Consider the following 17,388-nt stretch of genomic DNA (forward strand, 5'->3'; position numbering starts at 1 on the left):
TATTATATACTGGAAACTTTAAGTAAAAGTATGAATGTGAGTCATTTGAACTGGTTGTAGGGAATATTGATGACTTGGATATTGAAGTCTGTGAGTTTCCTTGTTCTTTCTTACATAGGGTACGTTTAAATCCTTTATATCTGTAAGGTTGAGAGAGTACCAGTATTTCCTCTTCATATGTCGTAACATATGTCATTCATCACGGGCCAATGTGTTGCTTTATATACATATTGTTTATTTGGGTTAGTTTGTTGAGGATTGGTTTTTCAGTTCTTTGAATATGGGAGTTTTGTTATCTAACCTCTTTTGTGCTGTTAGGCATTGTGGATGGGGATGGGGGCTAGTGGGTTGAGTGTGTAAATGGAATTGATCCCTGGATGTTGGATGCAGCTCCTGTTAGATCACCAGGATGCCATTGCCCCGGAGCACAATGATCCAATCCATGAGCTGCTGGATGACCTTGGCGATGTGCCCACCATCGAGTCCCTAATAGGTAAAGTTCTGACTTAACTGCCCAGAAGCTGAGAGAGGAGATTGGCAGGAGTGCTATAATTGTCACCTTCTCTGTTTCTACACTGTTCAAGCTCTGAATACACATCAGGGAAGAAAACAGATGTGATCCCTATCTGTTAGGAACTGAAGTCCAGTGGAAGAGATCATTTTAAATGCATAGATACATATAATCATGTAACTAGAAATTTATAAGTCCTATAAAGGAAATGAGCAGAGTATTTTTTTTTATATTTATTTATTTGGTTGCACTGGGTCTTAGTTGCAGCAGGCGGGCTCAGTTGTGGCAGGCGGGCTCCTCAGTTGTGGCATGCAAACTCTCAGTTGCAGCATGCATGTGGGATCTAGTTCCCTGACCAGGGATCAAACCTGGGCCCCCTGCATTGGGAGCGTGGAATGTCAACCACTGTGCCACCAGGGAAGTCCCTGAACAGAGTATTTTGAGAGAGAAATGTGCCACCAGGGAAGTCCCTGAACAGAGTATTTTGAGAGAGAAATGTTACAGCGTTGAAATGATTTCTCAAACATTTGTTAAGTTATTTTATTATGGATCCTTTGCCTTTATCATTTGGCATAATATTTTATTTCTCAGTAAAAGGTGTTCTCACCACAGTGTACATATAGGCTTATTCAACTACCTTCTTAAACTTGCATTATCTTTTACTTGAATTATTATCTGCTCTCCAATGTCTTCTCTGTTTATGGTATTGATTCTTTCTACCCCCCCAAAACTTTAGGAGAAGGCTCTGGCAATTTAAATGACCCAAATAAGGAGGCACTCGCTAAGACAGAAGTGTCCCTCACACTGACCAACAAGTTTGATGTGCCTGGAGATGAGAATGCAGAAATGGACGCTCGGACCATCTTACTGAAGTGAGTATTGGAAGGAGGAGGAATGGAGTAAGTGTAACCCAGTGATCCCTCTGTCCCTTGGTCTTGGTGAATGAGTCCTCTTGTTCATCCCTAAAATGATCATCTCAGCCATTTAAGCCTCATACATTTCCAGTCACCTTATGTATTATACTTGACACAGGGCTTACTTGCCTTATTTGCTAATAAGATGCTGAAATGAATTTGTAGCTTGGAAATCCTAACCTTGGTACCCACTCTGTCATAGCTGTGTAAGTAAGCCTGGGACTTTGCGTACCTTGCATTAGGGCTGCCCAGTGGGACTCTGTGAGGTAGTGTTTGCTCTGCTCCTGTTGAGGTCCATTCGAAGGAAGTAGGACACCTGCTAATGTTTAAATGCTTTCCACACTTCCTTTTAGCACAAAACGTTTGATTGTGGATGTCATCCGGTTCCAGCCGGGAGAGACCTTGACTGAAATCCTAGAAACACCAGCCACCAGTGAACAGGTAAAGTTTGGGGGTTTACCAGGTACCACAGTAAGATGCATAGGTGCTCCTGTGATAGGCACGTGACAGGACTGAGGAGGTGAGACATAGGTGGCGAGAGGTGGTCACTGGAAGGTGGGCCTGGATGTGGTGGCATTTAGGGCTTATTGAGAAAGTTGTTGGTTCCTAAATCCAGAGGTGATTGTGTCTAGGGCACAAAGCTCACTGGCACTTACATGCAGTCTGTGTGTGTGCTTTAATTTAACCTGAGGCAGAATCAGTGAGTCTGCCCAGTAATTTATTGAATACTATATAGTTAGAATTTTGTTAAGTGCCTTGGTAGATAGGAGAAAAGAATAGAATGTGGCTCCTAAGTTCCGTGAACTTAGTTGGAGACGTGTGACATATGCCCCTGAAACAGTTAGAAAACCACTGAAAATTCACTATGGTTTTGGCCCTAAAAATGCTAGAAATTAAAGCAAGAGTCCAGTGAGGAGCAAAGCATCAGGGAGGTATGGGACTTGAACCAAGCTTACAAAGAACATGCATGTACAACAAGAGGGACGTTCTAGACCGGGGAGTCCCCGTGAACAGAGGCACAAGGGAGGGCAGAGCATGATGTGACCAGACCTACATATCTAGAATGAAGGTGTGGGTGAGGGTGAGTAGTGAGAAATTAAACGTGAGGACAAATTATGTAGAACCCAAAACTTAGGAATTTTGCACCAGAGAGAGAGGAGTAAAGGGCCTTTGTGACCTTTGGGAGCATTTGATATTGATTAATTTTGCAGTGCTGTCAGAACAGATGGTAGTTGAGTCATCTGTGTGTGTGATAGGGTTCCAGGTCCAGTTGGGTGAGGGGTGGCACGGCAGTGGGGAGGGACGGATGGGTCACGTTTAAGGCTTCTGTTTCATGTTTATAAAATGAGAAAAGTAAGTCAAGTCATTCGTTTTCAATTTTTTGAGCATGGGAATCCTTTTCATTAAGTAACAATGTATTTGGAAGCCCAACATATAAAAGAGGTAAAATTGGAGATACTCTGGCAGCCCCAGGGATGGGCCCTTGGAAGCCCACCCTCCAGGACTCGCGGCATCCCTGGGAAACCCTTAAGGCTGCAGGGAGGACTATTTGAAAACCAGTTTTAAATGAATTGTCAGCTTTTAGATGCTATGACTCATTAGATGTGTGTGACGGGCAGGAAAAGAGGCATAACCAGTAACTGCAACTGGTTTAACTTGGAAGGAAGTTTGAAGTAGGGAAGAAGGAACTGGTCTTTACTGAGAATCTGCTATTAGTTTGGTGCTTTCACCTGTGTTCTTTCCTGTAATCCTTGCACTATCCCTATGAGGTGAGTCTTTTCATCCTCCTTTCACAGATGACAAAACTAAGACCCCTAGAGGTTAAATAACTTGCCCAAGATCATTCACTTGTAGTGGCAGAACCAAACTTGAATTGGGTTCTGTCTGACTCCAGTTTATGCTCTTTGCGTTATCTGATGAAGAGTAGTTTTGACATTAGAAGAAAAGGGAATATTGGGAAAGGAATTGCTCCAGTTCGGGAAAAATTACAAGTCTGAACTACAAACCTTTCCAAATGTAAACATCCCCAGTACAAACAGTTCAAAATATGGTACCAGAGCCTTAGCCATATGCTGGGATCTATCAGCATAGAGGTGATCATTGAAGTTTTGAGAGAGAACACTTACAAAGAAATGACCGTGGGCCACTTGGAGGAACCAGCGCATGCTTAGGGCAAGGAAAAAGTACAGAGAAGATGATCAAGGCAACAACTAAGAAAAGGCACTGGATTGGGGATGGGCAGAATGGTAAGGAGAATTGGTGGTGAGAGAAGCCAGACTGCGAGGAAAGTGCTGAAAGACTGCAACAGCAAGTGTGGATCGTTTGTTGGGTGGGAACATAACAGACAAACGTTGGTTGGTGACTAGGAGAGAGAGCAGATATGAGAAGGGTCTCTTTACTGGCGTTTGCAGCATGTTTGAAAGCAGAGGGAAGGCTTGAGCGTGATTCAGCTGGGATGAGGTAGCAAAAAGGATTAGCAAGAATTTACTGACCACTGGTGTTGCATTGGTGTGGTTATAACGTTCATCAAGCCGGGTTTCAAATAAAATTAAATGATTTCCATGTCCCCAGTGTGATAGGGAAAAAACGAGGGGTTTTGTACCCAGTGGAGTCCAATCTCCTGTCCAGGAAAGAAGCCCTAAGAAGCCATCTGACTTCATAGATGTTTCTCTTCTAGATGAAAAGAGAGCTGCCTCTGCTTCATGCAGTTTCTTTGTCAGTTGTCGGGGGTGGGGGTAAGTTTGTTCCCCTCTATTTCCGGGATAGAGTTGTTTGTTTGTTTGTTTTAAATATTTATTTATTTATTTGCTTGCTTGCATCGGGTCTTACTTGTGGTAGGCGGGCTCCTTAGTTGTGGCATGCAGGCTCCTTTGCTGCATGCATAAACTGGAGTCAGACAGTTGTGGCATGTGAACTCCTAGTTGCGGCATGCACATGGGGTCTAGTTCCCTGACAGGGATCGAACCCAGGCCCCCTGCATTGGGAGTGCAGCGTCTTAACCACCAGGGAAGTCCCCCAGAATAGAGTTTGAGAGCTTTATAAATTCAGGTGTGGTTCAGTGTGGAGACCTTGCCACGAACTTCTTTTTCTTACTGTAGGAAGCAGAACACCAGAGGGCCATGCAGAGACGTGCTATCCGTGACGCCAAAACTCCTGACAAGATGAAAAAGTCAAAATCTGCAAAGGAAGACAGCAACCTCACTCTTCAGGAGAAGAAGGAGAAGATCCAGTCAGGCTTGAAGAAGCTAACAGAGCTTGGCACCGTGGACCCAAAGAACAGATACCAGGAACTGATCAACGACATTGCTAGGGTACGGCATTTGGGGGACAGTGAGGGCCTGGCCACGTTTAAAGCTGTCTCACAGGCTTGTGAGGAGACAGTAGCTGTTCCGGTGACAACGTACCTTCAGTTCAACGTACCTTCAGGAGAGGAAATTAGAGTCCTCTCCTCTGGGGAATCGTTTCTGACTCTTCCAACATGAGGTCCTAGCCTGCCCTTTGATGGCTTATTCCATGGCCTAAATTAGTAGGGAGAAAACCTTAATTAGAGCTTCGTATGTCTCAGTTTGTCTTTGGCCTTAAAGAATTCCTCCAGATCTTTTTAATGATTACTGTGAAATATAAATTAACATCAAGTTGATCATCAAATCCTTGATTTGTGTGAATCTTCTCAAGTAAGGGGCTCTGGCACAGGCTGAGAAGTTTAGGCATTCTCTCCTGTCCCCCTAAAATCACACCATGCACAACTGCAAGCTTGGTAATTGTTATATTAAAGTTATCTTTTTCTCCCTCTCCTGACAACATATTTAAGAGGTTTAAATCAGCTTTGCAAGTCAATTATGAGAATGTGGAAGTCTGTAAAAGTAACACATTTCCCTGCCTCATTAAATAGAAAGGGGGAAAAAATTGATGAGATCTGAATTTCTTTGTTAATTTTTGAACATAAAATTGCTAACATTTTTAGATTCCACATATAGGCAATATCATATGATGTTTGCTTTTCTATGTCTGACTTACTTCACTTAGTATGATGGTCTCTAAGTCCATCCATGTTGCTGCAGGTGGCATTATTTCGTTCTTTTTTATGGGTGAGTGGTGTTCCATTGTATATATGTGCCACATCTTTTTATCCATTCCTCTGTTGATGGACATCTGGGTTGCTTCCGTGTCCTGTCTATTGTAGATGGTGCTGCAGTGAACATTGGGGTGCACGTGTCTTTTTGAATTATGGTTTTATCCAGATATATGGGCAAAAATCTTTTAAAAATTTCGAGATGAGTAAGAAAAAAAGAATTGCTGTCTATTAAAAATGTGTGGTCAAGCAAGGCAAAGTTAAGCGCTGCTGGGTTCTAGTGTTAATGATTCAAGAAGCACATGATATTATTTTTGTAATTTTAATAATTATGTCTCAGGATATTCGGAATCAGCGGAGATACCGACAGAGGAGAAAGGCTGAACTGGTGAAACTGCAGCAGACGTACGCTGCTCTGAACTCTAAGGCCACCTTTTATGGAGAGCAGGTGGACTACTATAAAAGCTACATCAAAACCTGCTTGGATAACTTAGCCAGCAAGGGCAAGTGAGTATTTTATTTTGAAGAGTCAATGTCAGGGGAAAAAGAAGTAGAGGCAACTGAAGTGACATAGGAAAATTTTATTTACAACACACTGGATCTATTTATTGCAGTAGTCCTTTATTTTTCTTCAAATTGTTTGTGTAATTTCCTAGTCCCATTTGTTATGGTATGATGTAAATAAATAATGTGTGGAGGATTTCAAGGATGCCTATTTCTAAGCATCCTGTGTTCCAAAATATCTTCTTGGCTCTAGGAATTAAAGAATCTGGGAAAGGGATCATTTAGTGGCCCCCAAACCGGGTTGTGCCTCAAAAATCACTTAAGGAACATCATAAACAATTAGATTCCCTGGCCTCTACACCTCCTGGACACAGGCTCCCAGACCATGATTTTTTTCAGCTGCCAAGGAAGATCTGATGCAGCCTCCTTGTTGCTGGCCACAAACCATTCAGCCTGCCCATTTTATAGGGAGGGAAATTGAAAATCCAGAGAGGTGAAGTGATTAAGCACAGGTTCTGCTTATTAGAAGGGTTAGTTTATTATTTACCCCACACTTTTCATTTTGAGAATTTTGAAACCCCAGAAAGTTTCAGTGAATAGAAAAATGAACACCCATATACCTTTCACCTAGATTCACTTGTACTTAACATTTTGCCACATCAGCTTCCCCTCTCTATAGCTTGCTTACTCTTGTGTCTGTGCTTTTCCTCTCCCTCCCTGAAGGCTTCATGGAGTGAGGCAGGGCTGTTGTGAAGTGGTAAAAATCAGGTCCACCTAACCCATCTTGCAGAGTTGGTGCCTGTGTCCTATTGAAATGTCCCCATCATTCTTTGAGCACTTCTTGACTTTGTGGCACAAGATGTTTCTGGTTCAATTTGTACTTTTCCCTCCCTGGGCTTGGAATTAGCTATTTCTCCAAGCATCCCTGGTTCCTTTTTTTTTTTTTTTTTTGCGGTTCTCGGCGGGCCTCTCACTGTTGTGGCCTCTCCCGTTGCGGAACACAGGCTCCGGACGCGCAGGCCCAGCAGCCATGGTCCACGGACCCAGCCGCTCGGCGGCATGTGGGATCCTCCCGGACCGGGGCACGAACCCGTGTCCCCTGCATCGGCAGGCGGACTCTCAACCACTGCACCACCAGGGAAGCCCCTGTAGGCATGTTTTTCAAGACAGATTTCTAGAAATGTAATTGCTGGGTTAAGATTTTTGTGCAGTTGTGATTTTGATAGATATTTCAGTTGCCAGCCATAGGGATTTATTACCTTTTACACAACTACCAGCTTTTCTGCCCCAGTTCTTGAGACCCTTCCCTTGAGAGTCCCAGATACCATTCTCATTCATCTGTATTCTTCCTTTGCTTACTCTTCTTACCATTTCTCGCCTTGATTATCCCAACAGCCTTCTGACATCTGTTTCTTTTTCCTTGCTCCCATTCCTCTGTAATTGCTATGCTGGCTTAAATGCTTTTAAAAATTTCGTATTCTAAAATATTTTTATTTTTTCTCTGCACAGCCAAGGGGCTTAGAGTGACTCCCTTGGGGTTCAGTACAGTTCCCTCAGGCTGGCATTAGACGCCCTCACACTTACTTTAGGTGCTTAGGTTCTGAGAGGGACATAGAAGGATTCAGACACTGTCAAATTCATCGTGTGTTCTCAAATGTATAATTTAAATCAAAGGCAAAAGCAATTTAGTAATGTTTCCCTGTTTTGCAGAGATATTGCTTAGGCGAATCCTAGCATTTATTTGCCATTTTAGAATTGGTTTGTTACTTATGCTTGTGTATGGGAAGTTTGTTTTCTGACCTCATATCCTTGAGTTACCAACAAAGATTCATAGTAGATAGTTACCTATAGAAAATGACATAATGTGATTTTTACAGGGTCTCCAAAAAGCCTAGGGAAATGAAAGGAAAGAAAAGCAAAAAGATTTCTCTAAAATACACGGCAGCAAGACTACATGAAAAAGGAGTTCTTCTGGAAATTGAGGACCTGCAAGTGAATCAGTGAGTATTTGCTTTTTAACTTTGTTTTATATGTTGATTTTTTTATTTGTCATATCTTTATCTTATTGACTCTATTTCTCTTATCTGGATAATCATTTTTATATTTTATATGTGTTTATAGTTGATTAATTAAAATAAGTAATTAATTATGTACAGAATTTGGCCTAATACTCAGAGTTAATTTGCCTGTCATAGAAGAGAGGTATTTCTTTTCCTTGTTTGTGGAACATTTGTCTCAGGACATCCTACTTTTCCTCTTTAAAGCAGGAAGCCATTCCTTCCATTTTTCTTTTTTTCTGTGCCCAAACCAAGGATAAATAAAGAATAACAAGAAGAGGAGTGTACTTTATTCCACTTGAGGCATGAACCAGGGGCTTACCTTCATCTTCTTTTCTGGGAAGCACCAGCTTGCTTTACATGTGGTTCATGGACCTGACCTGACCTGACCATCCTCCCTCAGGTCCTGGCCCAGCTGCCATTAACAGGCATTTTATTGAGTACCTGCTCAGTCAACCCTGTGATCTCAGGCAGCTGAGCTTTCTGTTACTGTGTCTGTTTAAATTTTTTTTTAAATTTTGCTTCAAAAAACTTTTATATTTTTCTGATTCTAAAATAATATGTATTCACTGTTGAACTTTGAAAATGTGGTAAAGCATAAAGAAAAAGAAAAAGCACCTATAATCCATCAAGCCAAAGATAGCCACTGAAATCATTTTAGTATATTTTCTTCTGTGCCTCTATTCACATAAAGATTATCTATGATTACTTACTTACCTTCCTATTTTTTTTAACATAAATTGGGATGATACTGTTTATAGTCATGTATCCAGCTTTTTCCTCATAACATTGTGAGCATTTTTCACATAGTTTGAAGGTATCCTTTTTAATGACCACATAATATTCCATATTGTAGTTTTAATTTAGCCATTTACCTGTTGTAGAACATTTTAAGTTGACTTTACTTTTTACATTATTACACATGTGATAACACCTTTATATGGACATCTTTGATTCTACCTCAGATTATTATTTTTTTTGTATCATAGATGCCTAAAAATGTAATTTTTGGTCAGAGTATAAAAATATTTTTTTATTGTAAAAAACATAAAATTTACCATCTTAACTATTTTTTAATTGTACAGTTCAGTAGTGTTAAGCATATTCACATTGTTGTGCAATCCAGAACCTTTTCATCTTATAAAACTGAAACTATACCCATTAAATAACAACTCCCCATTTCCCCTTCCCCCCCAGCCCCGGGCAACCAGCATTCTCCTCTCTGTTTCTATGAATTTGACTCCCTAGTTGCTTCATATAAGTGGGATCATACAATACTTGTCTTTTTGTGTCTGGCTTCCTTCACTTAGCATGATGTCCTCAGGGTTCATGCATGTTGTAACCTGTGACAGATTTCCTTCCTTTTCAAGGCTGAATAGTTTTCCACTGTGTACGTGTACTACATTTTGCTTATTCATTCATCCATTGATGGACATTTGGGTTCCTTCCACTTTCTGCTATTATGAATAATGTTACAATGAACATGGAAGTGTAAATACCTCTTTGAGACCCTGCTTTCAGTTCTTTCTGATGTATACCCAGAAGTGGGATTGCTGGATCATATGATAATTCTATTTTTAATTTTTTAAGGAACTGCCATACTGTTTTCCATAGCAGTTGAAAAAATTTTTTAATTCATATATATTGCAAAGTATTTTCTAGCAGTGTCTAAAATGTGTATGAAAGTGCTTACTTACTACTTCTTTGCCATCATTGAGTAATAAAACAGTTTTTGATATTTTTGAATTAATAGATAAAAAGGTAGCATTTTGCACTTTTTAGAATTCTGGTTGGGTTTTTTAGTGTGTGTTTATTTGTTTTTTAATATTTATTTTATTTATTTTTGGCTGTGTTGGGTCTTAGTTGTGGCACGCGGGATCTTGCGTTGCTGCGTGTGGGCTCTTCGTTGTGGCGCGAGGGCTTCTCTCTAGTTGCAGCGTGGGGGCTTCTCTCTAGCAGTGGCATGCGGGTTTTCTTTCCCTAGTTGTGGCGCAGGGGCTCTAGAGTGCATGGGCTCTGTAGTTTGCGGCACGCGGGCTTGGTTGCCCTGCAGCATGTGGGATCTTAGTTCCCCGACCAAGGATCGAATCCGCTGCATTGGAAGGTAGATTCTTTACCACTGAACCACCAGGGAAGTCCCTGTGTGTGTGTGTTTAAACAGGGCTTATTATGTATGTTTTCTCTGATCATTTTTTCAATTGGGGACCTTGGTCTTTTGAGGTTTTGTTTTAGTTGACCACTTTATGCCATTTTTCAAATCTGTTTTATAACTTATTATCTCCTCCCTTCTTTTTTGTCATTATTTGCCACTACTGTTCAAGTGCCTACTGTTATTTGACTCTTCTTTTTAATTTGCTACCATGGGCTTAGGAAACAGATGACAAACCAAACCAGTTAAAATAAAATTATTTATCATGTAAAATAAACATCTTTATAAAAGGTCTCCTATTGAGTAAAATGCATATGTTTTAGTACATGGATTTTGTAACCTCTCGTTTAGCTTCTTAGTGGCCCTCTTGCATCCTTCATGGTTCTCAGCGCTGTTCACAATAGATCAGTTTGCTCTGTAGTTGAGTTCTGGAAATCTGGGGTGACACACTTTGATCACCTGGGGAACAGCATACTCCCACCTTCTGGTGCATTAAAACTTCTGGGCATGTAAGGTGTCCAGAGTGAGTGATACCCTAAATATTTTCAGTAATAGTAGTTTATATTTGATGGTACTCAGTATGTTTATATCTGTAGCACCTACTCCTTTCAGAAAACCTCCTCTCTTGGTTCTTTTCATTCTGACCATCCCCACTCCACCACCACCCCGCCCCGCCTTTTGTTGACTTACCTCTTCCAGTCCTCAGACATGCATGGATTCAAACATGCATCTTTTCCTCCTCCTTCTAGCCCGATGTCCTCTTTATTTTTTTAAACATTTTACTTGCAGAACATAATTAGTTCTCTCATTTATTTACTTTTTTTTTTTCTTTTTTTGGCTGCATCGGGTCTTTGCTGCGCGCGTGGGCTTTCTCTAGTTGTGGCAAGCAGGGCTACTCTTCATTGCGGTGCACGGGCTTCTCATTGAGGTGGCTTCTCTGAGCACGGGCTCTAGGTGAGCGGGCTTCAGTAGTTGTGGCACACAGGCTCAGTAGTTGTGGTGCACGGGCTTAGTTGCTCCACGACATGTGGGATCTTCCCATACCAGGGCTCGAACCCGTGTCCCCTGCAAGTGGATTCTTAACCACTGCACCACCAGGGAAGCCCCCAATTTCCTCTTGATTCTCCTTTTATCATTAGGTTTCAGCAGTGGCCACATGGAAGGCCAACAGGATTCCTGACATCATCCCTTCAGAGGCCATTTGTGGCCTCAGTGGTTCCTCTTCCAGTGGAAAGCAAATGCTGCCAGGAGAGGCTGCCACCCTTCTCTCCAGATCCCAAAGTAGATGGTACTTAGAGTAGCAGTCCCACACTGCTTCACCTGCAGAAGTACTTTGCACCTTTATTTTGTATGCCTTTTCACTCTTGAAGACTTTATTCATCTCCTTTCTGCATTTCACAGAATATTTTTACATGAGAACACGGAACTCATACCCTTACGATGTTGTGTTTCAACAGGTTTAAAAATGTTATCTTTGAAATCAGTCCAACAGAAGAAGTTGGAGACTTCGAAGTGAAAGCCAAATTCATGGGAGTTCAGATGGAGACGTTTATGTTACATTATCAGGTGGGTTTGCACCAGGTAAAACCGAAAGCTTTGGGTGTGAGGTAGTTGTGTTCTCGTCAAGGTAGGAGAATGGCTGAAAAGGAGACCCATGTGGGGAAAGCTGCCCACAGTCAGCAGTGAGTGAGCTGAGGAGTTTTGTGTGTCTGATTTGAGCGGTACAGGCTGGAGAGCTTTTGCAGATGTGTAAATCTTCAGAAAGCATATCTGAAGCTTACACTTAAGGTTGCCACTAAATTGAGCTTATACCTCGGGCTTGAACAAAATGCTTAGGTACATATCTTGACAGTACAAAATTATAAACCTTCTCAGTAGCTTGAAATCTTATATATTTTTTTTCCCCTCTCATTTTGGTTTGATATAGGGGCTTAAAGGTGTACTTCTGACAAGATGTGTGTAAATTGCATCTTTGTAAAACTGAATCCCATTTTATATATTTATATATTTTTTGAGGATTTTTTTTTTTAAGAGAAAACAACTTTTTACTGGAATCTGACTAAATAGGAATCACAGACCAAATAACAAACAACAGCGTGAGCTACATCAGAATGAAAAAAGAAATGATGGACCTGGATTTCCAATCTGGAACTATTATGCAATATGATATTTTTTTTCTTGCCATGCCGCATGGCTTGTGGGATCTTAGTTCCCCAACCAGGGATCGAACCCAGGCCCTTGGCAGTTAAAGCACGGAGTCTTAAACACTGGACCACCAGGGAATTCGTCCGAATCCCATTTTAAATTCAAAACGAATTCTGCAGTGAATCATTTTGTAACATAACTATCCCTAATTTTTATTTTGAAATCTCTGTCTTTTTATTGCATTGAAAAATGTCAGGGCATCAGAAGGATTCCTAGGTAATGTCCAGCCTCTGTTAGTTTTATGAACACAGTGCTTCATCGTTGGTACCCACACAGGGCTGCACTCCGTGAAGTTGGGCAGGGGCCTTTCTCTGAACGTGCATTTGGGCTCTTGCACACATTGATCTCCCTTAAATGGGGGCTCTCCCTCCCAACCCCTTATTCTTCCATCATTTATTGAGGACTTTCACGTTGTTACAACCCCTAAAGCTTGCCCCACCAGCAAAGCCACAGTTTTTTTCTCCTTCACTTCCATAACCTGTAGAGACAACCCCTGTTCACCACAGGCATTGACTTATTTTCTTCTTAACTTCCAAACTGCAGACTCCTTAAGGACAGGTAGTATTTCTTTGTTTCCTTCTTAGTGACCAGTAGACCCTCAAAACACGTTAACTGTACAGATGTGAAATGATTTTGTGACGCACATAGCTAACTCAAGCCCTTACACAGAAAAGATCCTATTATTCCTTCAGTTTCACCAAGTTCATGTAGGCCGCCCAGTCTGCCTCAGGTAGTGTATTCCTCCATGCACAAATTCGTTATGTGCAGAATGACTGCCAGGTGCAAGGTATTATGTTAGGTGCAGGTGATGCACCAGGGTCCTCGTCCTCATAGAGCTGCTAAGATTTTTCCAGAAGATGAATTGGTTGAACTTTCGGGATCCCTTCAAGCCCTTTGACTCTTGCTTTGTCATCACCACTCTTCCAAAGTTTAGGGGTGCAACCACTCAGATTTCCTCAATTTGTTCTGGACAGTGGAGGGTAGTGGGGAAAGCAGGGGCTTTGCAGTCAGATCCAGATTCACCACCTCCAGCTCTGTACTGTCGGGCAGGTCATTTAACATCTCTGAGCCTCAGAAGCCTCATCTTTAAATTTGAGATAATCATACCTGATAGGATTTTTGACAGGACTTAAAAAGACACTATCTAACGTGCTTCTACGTTGTGGAACACATAGTAAACACATAAAAAACATTTAGTCCTCTCTTTCCCCTTGCGTTCAGGGTATAAAAGCTTTGTCATTTGAAATAGAAATTAAGACTCTAGTAGATAGTGTTGAGACATTACTGGCCTTATCTTGTTTTCAGTTGTTAGTATATTTCGTCACGGATTGAAATGCCATCACCTTCTCCAGGTGACACATCACTTAGACGAACTAGGCTGCGGGCAGGCAGTTCCATAGTTGGGGACTTGTTTCTCACCCGAGTTCATACCTGGCACACAAGGCATGCCTCATTCCTTCTGGATCCCTCCCTACATTGTGTCCTTCCTTTTCTTGTTCCACAGACCTGATTAACTGTCAGAATGTTTTTTTGAACAGGACCTGCTGCAACTACAGTATGAAGGTGTGGCAGTCATGAAATTATTTGATAGAGCGAAGGTAAATGTCAACCTCCTGATCTTCCTTCTCAACAAAAAGTTCTACGGGAAGTAATTGATCATTTGCTGCCAGCCCAGAAGGATGAAGAAAGAAGTGCCTCTCGGCTGCCTTTCTAGGGGTGCTCCTCTACTCATAGGAAGCAAACACCCAGCCCACACCATTGCCTCAATCTGATACACCCCCAGTGCCACGTGTTTAACCCCTCCTGCTCAATGGGACATTTGTTGCCCCTTGTTCGTAGGGAAATTGTATTTCAGGCTTAGTCTGACCTTCTTATTCCTGCATTTTCTTCTGTCCTTTAGGAAAGAGTGAGAACTCCCCTGAAATCTCTCACGTTGTTACAGTCTTAGAGGTTGCATTACTATATTGTAAGCTTTCGTGTTTGTTTCAATTAGCAATAGGGATGGTGGGATTTGAATTCTTGTTATTTAGAAGTGGAAGCCATTAGCACCGATAACATACATACATATAAGACACATAATTAAAATGTCAGGTTATCCATAGTTATTAGGTTGTCATTTAAAAGTAAAGTTCCTTATATTTCTGTCTCATCCGTAGAATGGAAGGATACGGGGAGTCATTGGTTCTCTTCCATTCTGTTTTCCTTTATGGGCGGGAGCTAATAGAAGTCACTGTTCTGTGTTCAAAGGAAGCATTTCTAGAAAGAGGGGGATATTGTTTTTAAGTTTCACCATTAAATTTGGGCAGTTCTGTTAGTGTAACTCTCTCCTCAGTGGATGGGAGAGTCCCACTGATAAAATTAAGCTATTTAGGTAAATTCGGAATGTTCTGAGCGCCTGCTCATTTGTGTTAGTGCAGAGATTGACTAGATTCAGACAGACAGTCCACTCTGTCCCTGTGGCAAAGGAATGGGTAAGCCCTAGCGTAGAATGTAATTGTTTTCAAAACTGTTTTATATCTTAAGAGTGTCTTATTAAAGTGTAGATTTATTTCTTAAAATGTGGGTGATAGGAATTTTAAAGATTTATATAATGCTTCAAAAGCCTTTAGAATACTGTAAGAAAAGGGTTTTTTTTAATTGGCTTATCTGTATATCTGAACTCTTAAAACTTTCTTATAGCTAAAACACTAGGATTTATCTGCAGGGTTGCAGAGAGATAATCTTGCCTTAAATAGACTGAAACAAAAACAAACAAAACCAGCCAGCTGATGTTATACTTGATATTAAAATCTATTTTTCCCTATTTCTTTTTCTTTTCTCTTGCTGCCCACACTGTGCCTTTATTTTATGAACTCCAGTTTTTTAATTTAATCACAAACAATCCAATTCTAAACATTGAGCTTAAGAAGCTTTCATTCTTAGATTAAGTCATATGCTTTTAAAAAAAATCTTTCTATTCAGGAAAATATATTGAAATCATGCTACTGAGCCTCTATTTTCTCTGTTTTGGTTCAGTATTCTTTTATCGTAAAACATAAACTAACATTTAAAAATTTACTGATGTATATTTAAAGCCAATAAACTGTTTCATTAATAACAAATCATGTGATGTGTCCCAATTACAAATGTAAGTGTTGGAAATGTGGATTTCATGACGGACTGTTTACTCAGTCAGGTCCACGGGTGCAAACGTAATAGTTGTAGGAGTCTACACACTCCAGGCAGCCCACAGGCAGGTGAAGAGGTGAGGTGTGGAGTGCCACGGAAGGAGTCTCCACTACCTTGACCTTGTTTTTTGTTGTATTTTGGAAGACAATTTTTTAGTAAATATTTTCCTCAGATTGAAAGAAGATGTTATATAAGTAGCATTGCCTCAAAAACTGGGACCAACCAAATTGTCAACCCTTTTACCTTAAAAGATGATACTCATCCCGAATGCATGTCATGCCCCAAAGGCCACATCCATGACAGACAATGAGCAAAGTTCACAACTCCTTTAACAAAATATGATGTTTCAATTATTTGTAAGGATATAGTTCCCTTGACACAACTTCTAATGCAAAATAGCACAAAATACACTTCAAGAAGTTTGATGGCAACTATGTAGAATTAACCGTGTTAACAGCATTGAGGATGCCCAGACGAGCTCAAGTCATGGCATTGAAACCGTGTAGCTCTTATTAATTTTAATTTATTAGCTATAGCAATCTCTGTCTCAACTCTCTCTGACGTTCTCTTCAACCAGCCATCGTGACATTTACCATGAATTTCCTCCCTCAAGAATTTGGACTGCCCATCAGATTGTTGCTGCACACAATTGCCTTTGTATCTTTGTATGAAATAAAAGGCCATTTGTTCGTTTTTGTGTTTCTTTTTCTCAGTGTCATTGTTAGCAGTTCCTGCAAAACAGTGTTAACTAGAGTGAGATTTAATAATTGAAAACCACAACAAAAACAACCCCTTCATAGTCTTTTTGAACGAACAAACGCAAGTCAGCTATCTCAAAGCAATTTTTAACTCGTGAGTTTAGCCTTCTTAAATGTAAAATGCTTGAAGTAGCCTCCACATAAAAAGAACTGGGGCGGGGTGGGGGAGGTGGAGAACTAACATAATGTCACTTAGTTTTTTTTTTAATAATCCAAAATTGTTTTTAATCATTCATTATTGGTGGACACTTCAATGTCAGCTAATGGCTGGAAGTTTCAAATTACAGCAGCATTAAATGTTTTATGACAGTGGCACCCTAGGTCATAGTGTGTCCCTCAGGGGACTTCTATGTTACATACAAGTCACCAGAAAAGACTAGGGGAAGTTGGATATGGAAAAAGTAAACAGCAGCAAAAGGGAGGAAAAATGGTTTCCTTTTAAGTACGGCCCCGGGGGGCACCCTTACTTAGCATACAAATTCATATGGAAGCATCCTGTTGTGTTTTTGTTTTGTTTTTATTTTTTTGTTTGAGTTGGGTCTTCGTTGCTCCGCGTGGGCTTTCTCTAGTTGCAGCGAGCAGGGGCTTCTCTTGTTGCGGAGCATGGGCTCCAGGTGCACGGGCTTCCATAGCTGTGGCTCGCGGGCTGTAGAGCGCAGGCTCAGTAGTTGTGGTGCGTGGGCTTAGTTGCTCCGCGGCATGTGGGATCTTCCCAGACCAGGGATCAAACCCATGTCTCCTGCATTGGGAGGTGGATTCTTAATCACTGCGCCACCAGGGAAGTCCCATCCTGTTGTGTTTTTAAATTGTGGCCAGACTATATTGGAAAATCAGTGACAATATGAAACAAGGGGGGGAAACGGAATAATTCTAAAGTAAACATAAGTGCAAAATTGGAGGTGATGGTTTGTGTGCATGGCTGGAGATCCCACAGGCCTCTGAGGAAGAGTGACGTGGTAAGAACCTGGGCTTTCCTGGCAGTGGGCCCTTCTGGAAGTTACCCCTTCGGAGCCTATTTCCTCATTCCAAAATGGGGAGATGCTATCGAGT

General features: G+C 41.1%; 1 protein-coding gene across 2 annotated transcripts in view; it reads left to right on the forward strand.

Annotated features, from left to right (window-relative positions):
• Positions 1-16,273, forward strand: part of IQGAP1 (IQ motif containing GTPase activating protein 1) — a 103,608-nt gene extending 87,335 nt beyond the window's left edge. For both annotated transcript variants that reach the window (XM_029236400.1, XM_029236399.1), the window contains exons 31-38: positions 391-493; positions 1,248-1,383; positions 1,779-1,866; positions 4,524-4,736; positions 5,838-6,004; positions 7,879-8,001; positions 11,665-11,773; positions 13,951-16,273. In XM_029236400.1, the coding sequence (XP_029092233.1) occupies positions 391-493; positions 1,248-1,383; positions 1,779-1,866; positions 4,524-4,736; positions 5,838-6,004; positions 7,879-8,001; positions 11,665-11,773; positions 13,951-14,064 (1,053 nt within the window). In that variant the 3' untranslated portion in view covers positions 14,065-16,273. The remainder of the gene's footprint in view (positions 1-390; positions 494-1,247; positions 1,384-1,778; positions 1,867-4,523; positions 4,737-5,837; positions 6,005-7,878; positions 8,002-11,664; positions 11,774-13,950) is intronic.
• The last annotated feature ends 1,115 nt before the right edge of the window (positions 16,274-17,388 follow it).

This window comes from Monodon monoceros, unplaced genomic scaffold, assembly GCF_005190385.1.
Source record: "Monodon monoceros isolate NGI ecotype Baffin Bay Population unplaced genomic scaffold, NGI_Narwhal_1 Super_Scaffold_21, whole genome shotgun sequence".
Classification (NCBI taxonomy): domain Eukaryota; kingdom Metazoa; phylum Chordata; class Mammalia; order Artiodactyla; family Monodontidae; genus Monodon; species Monodon monoceros.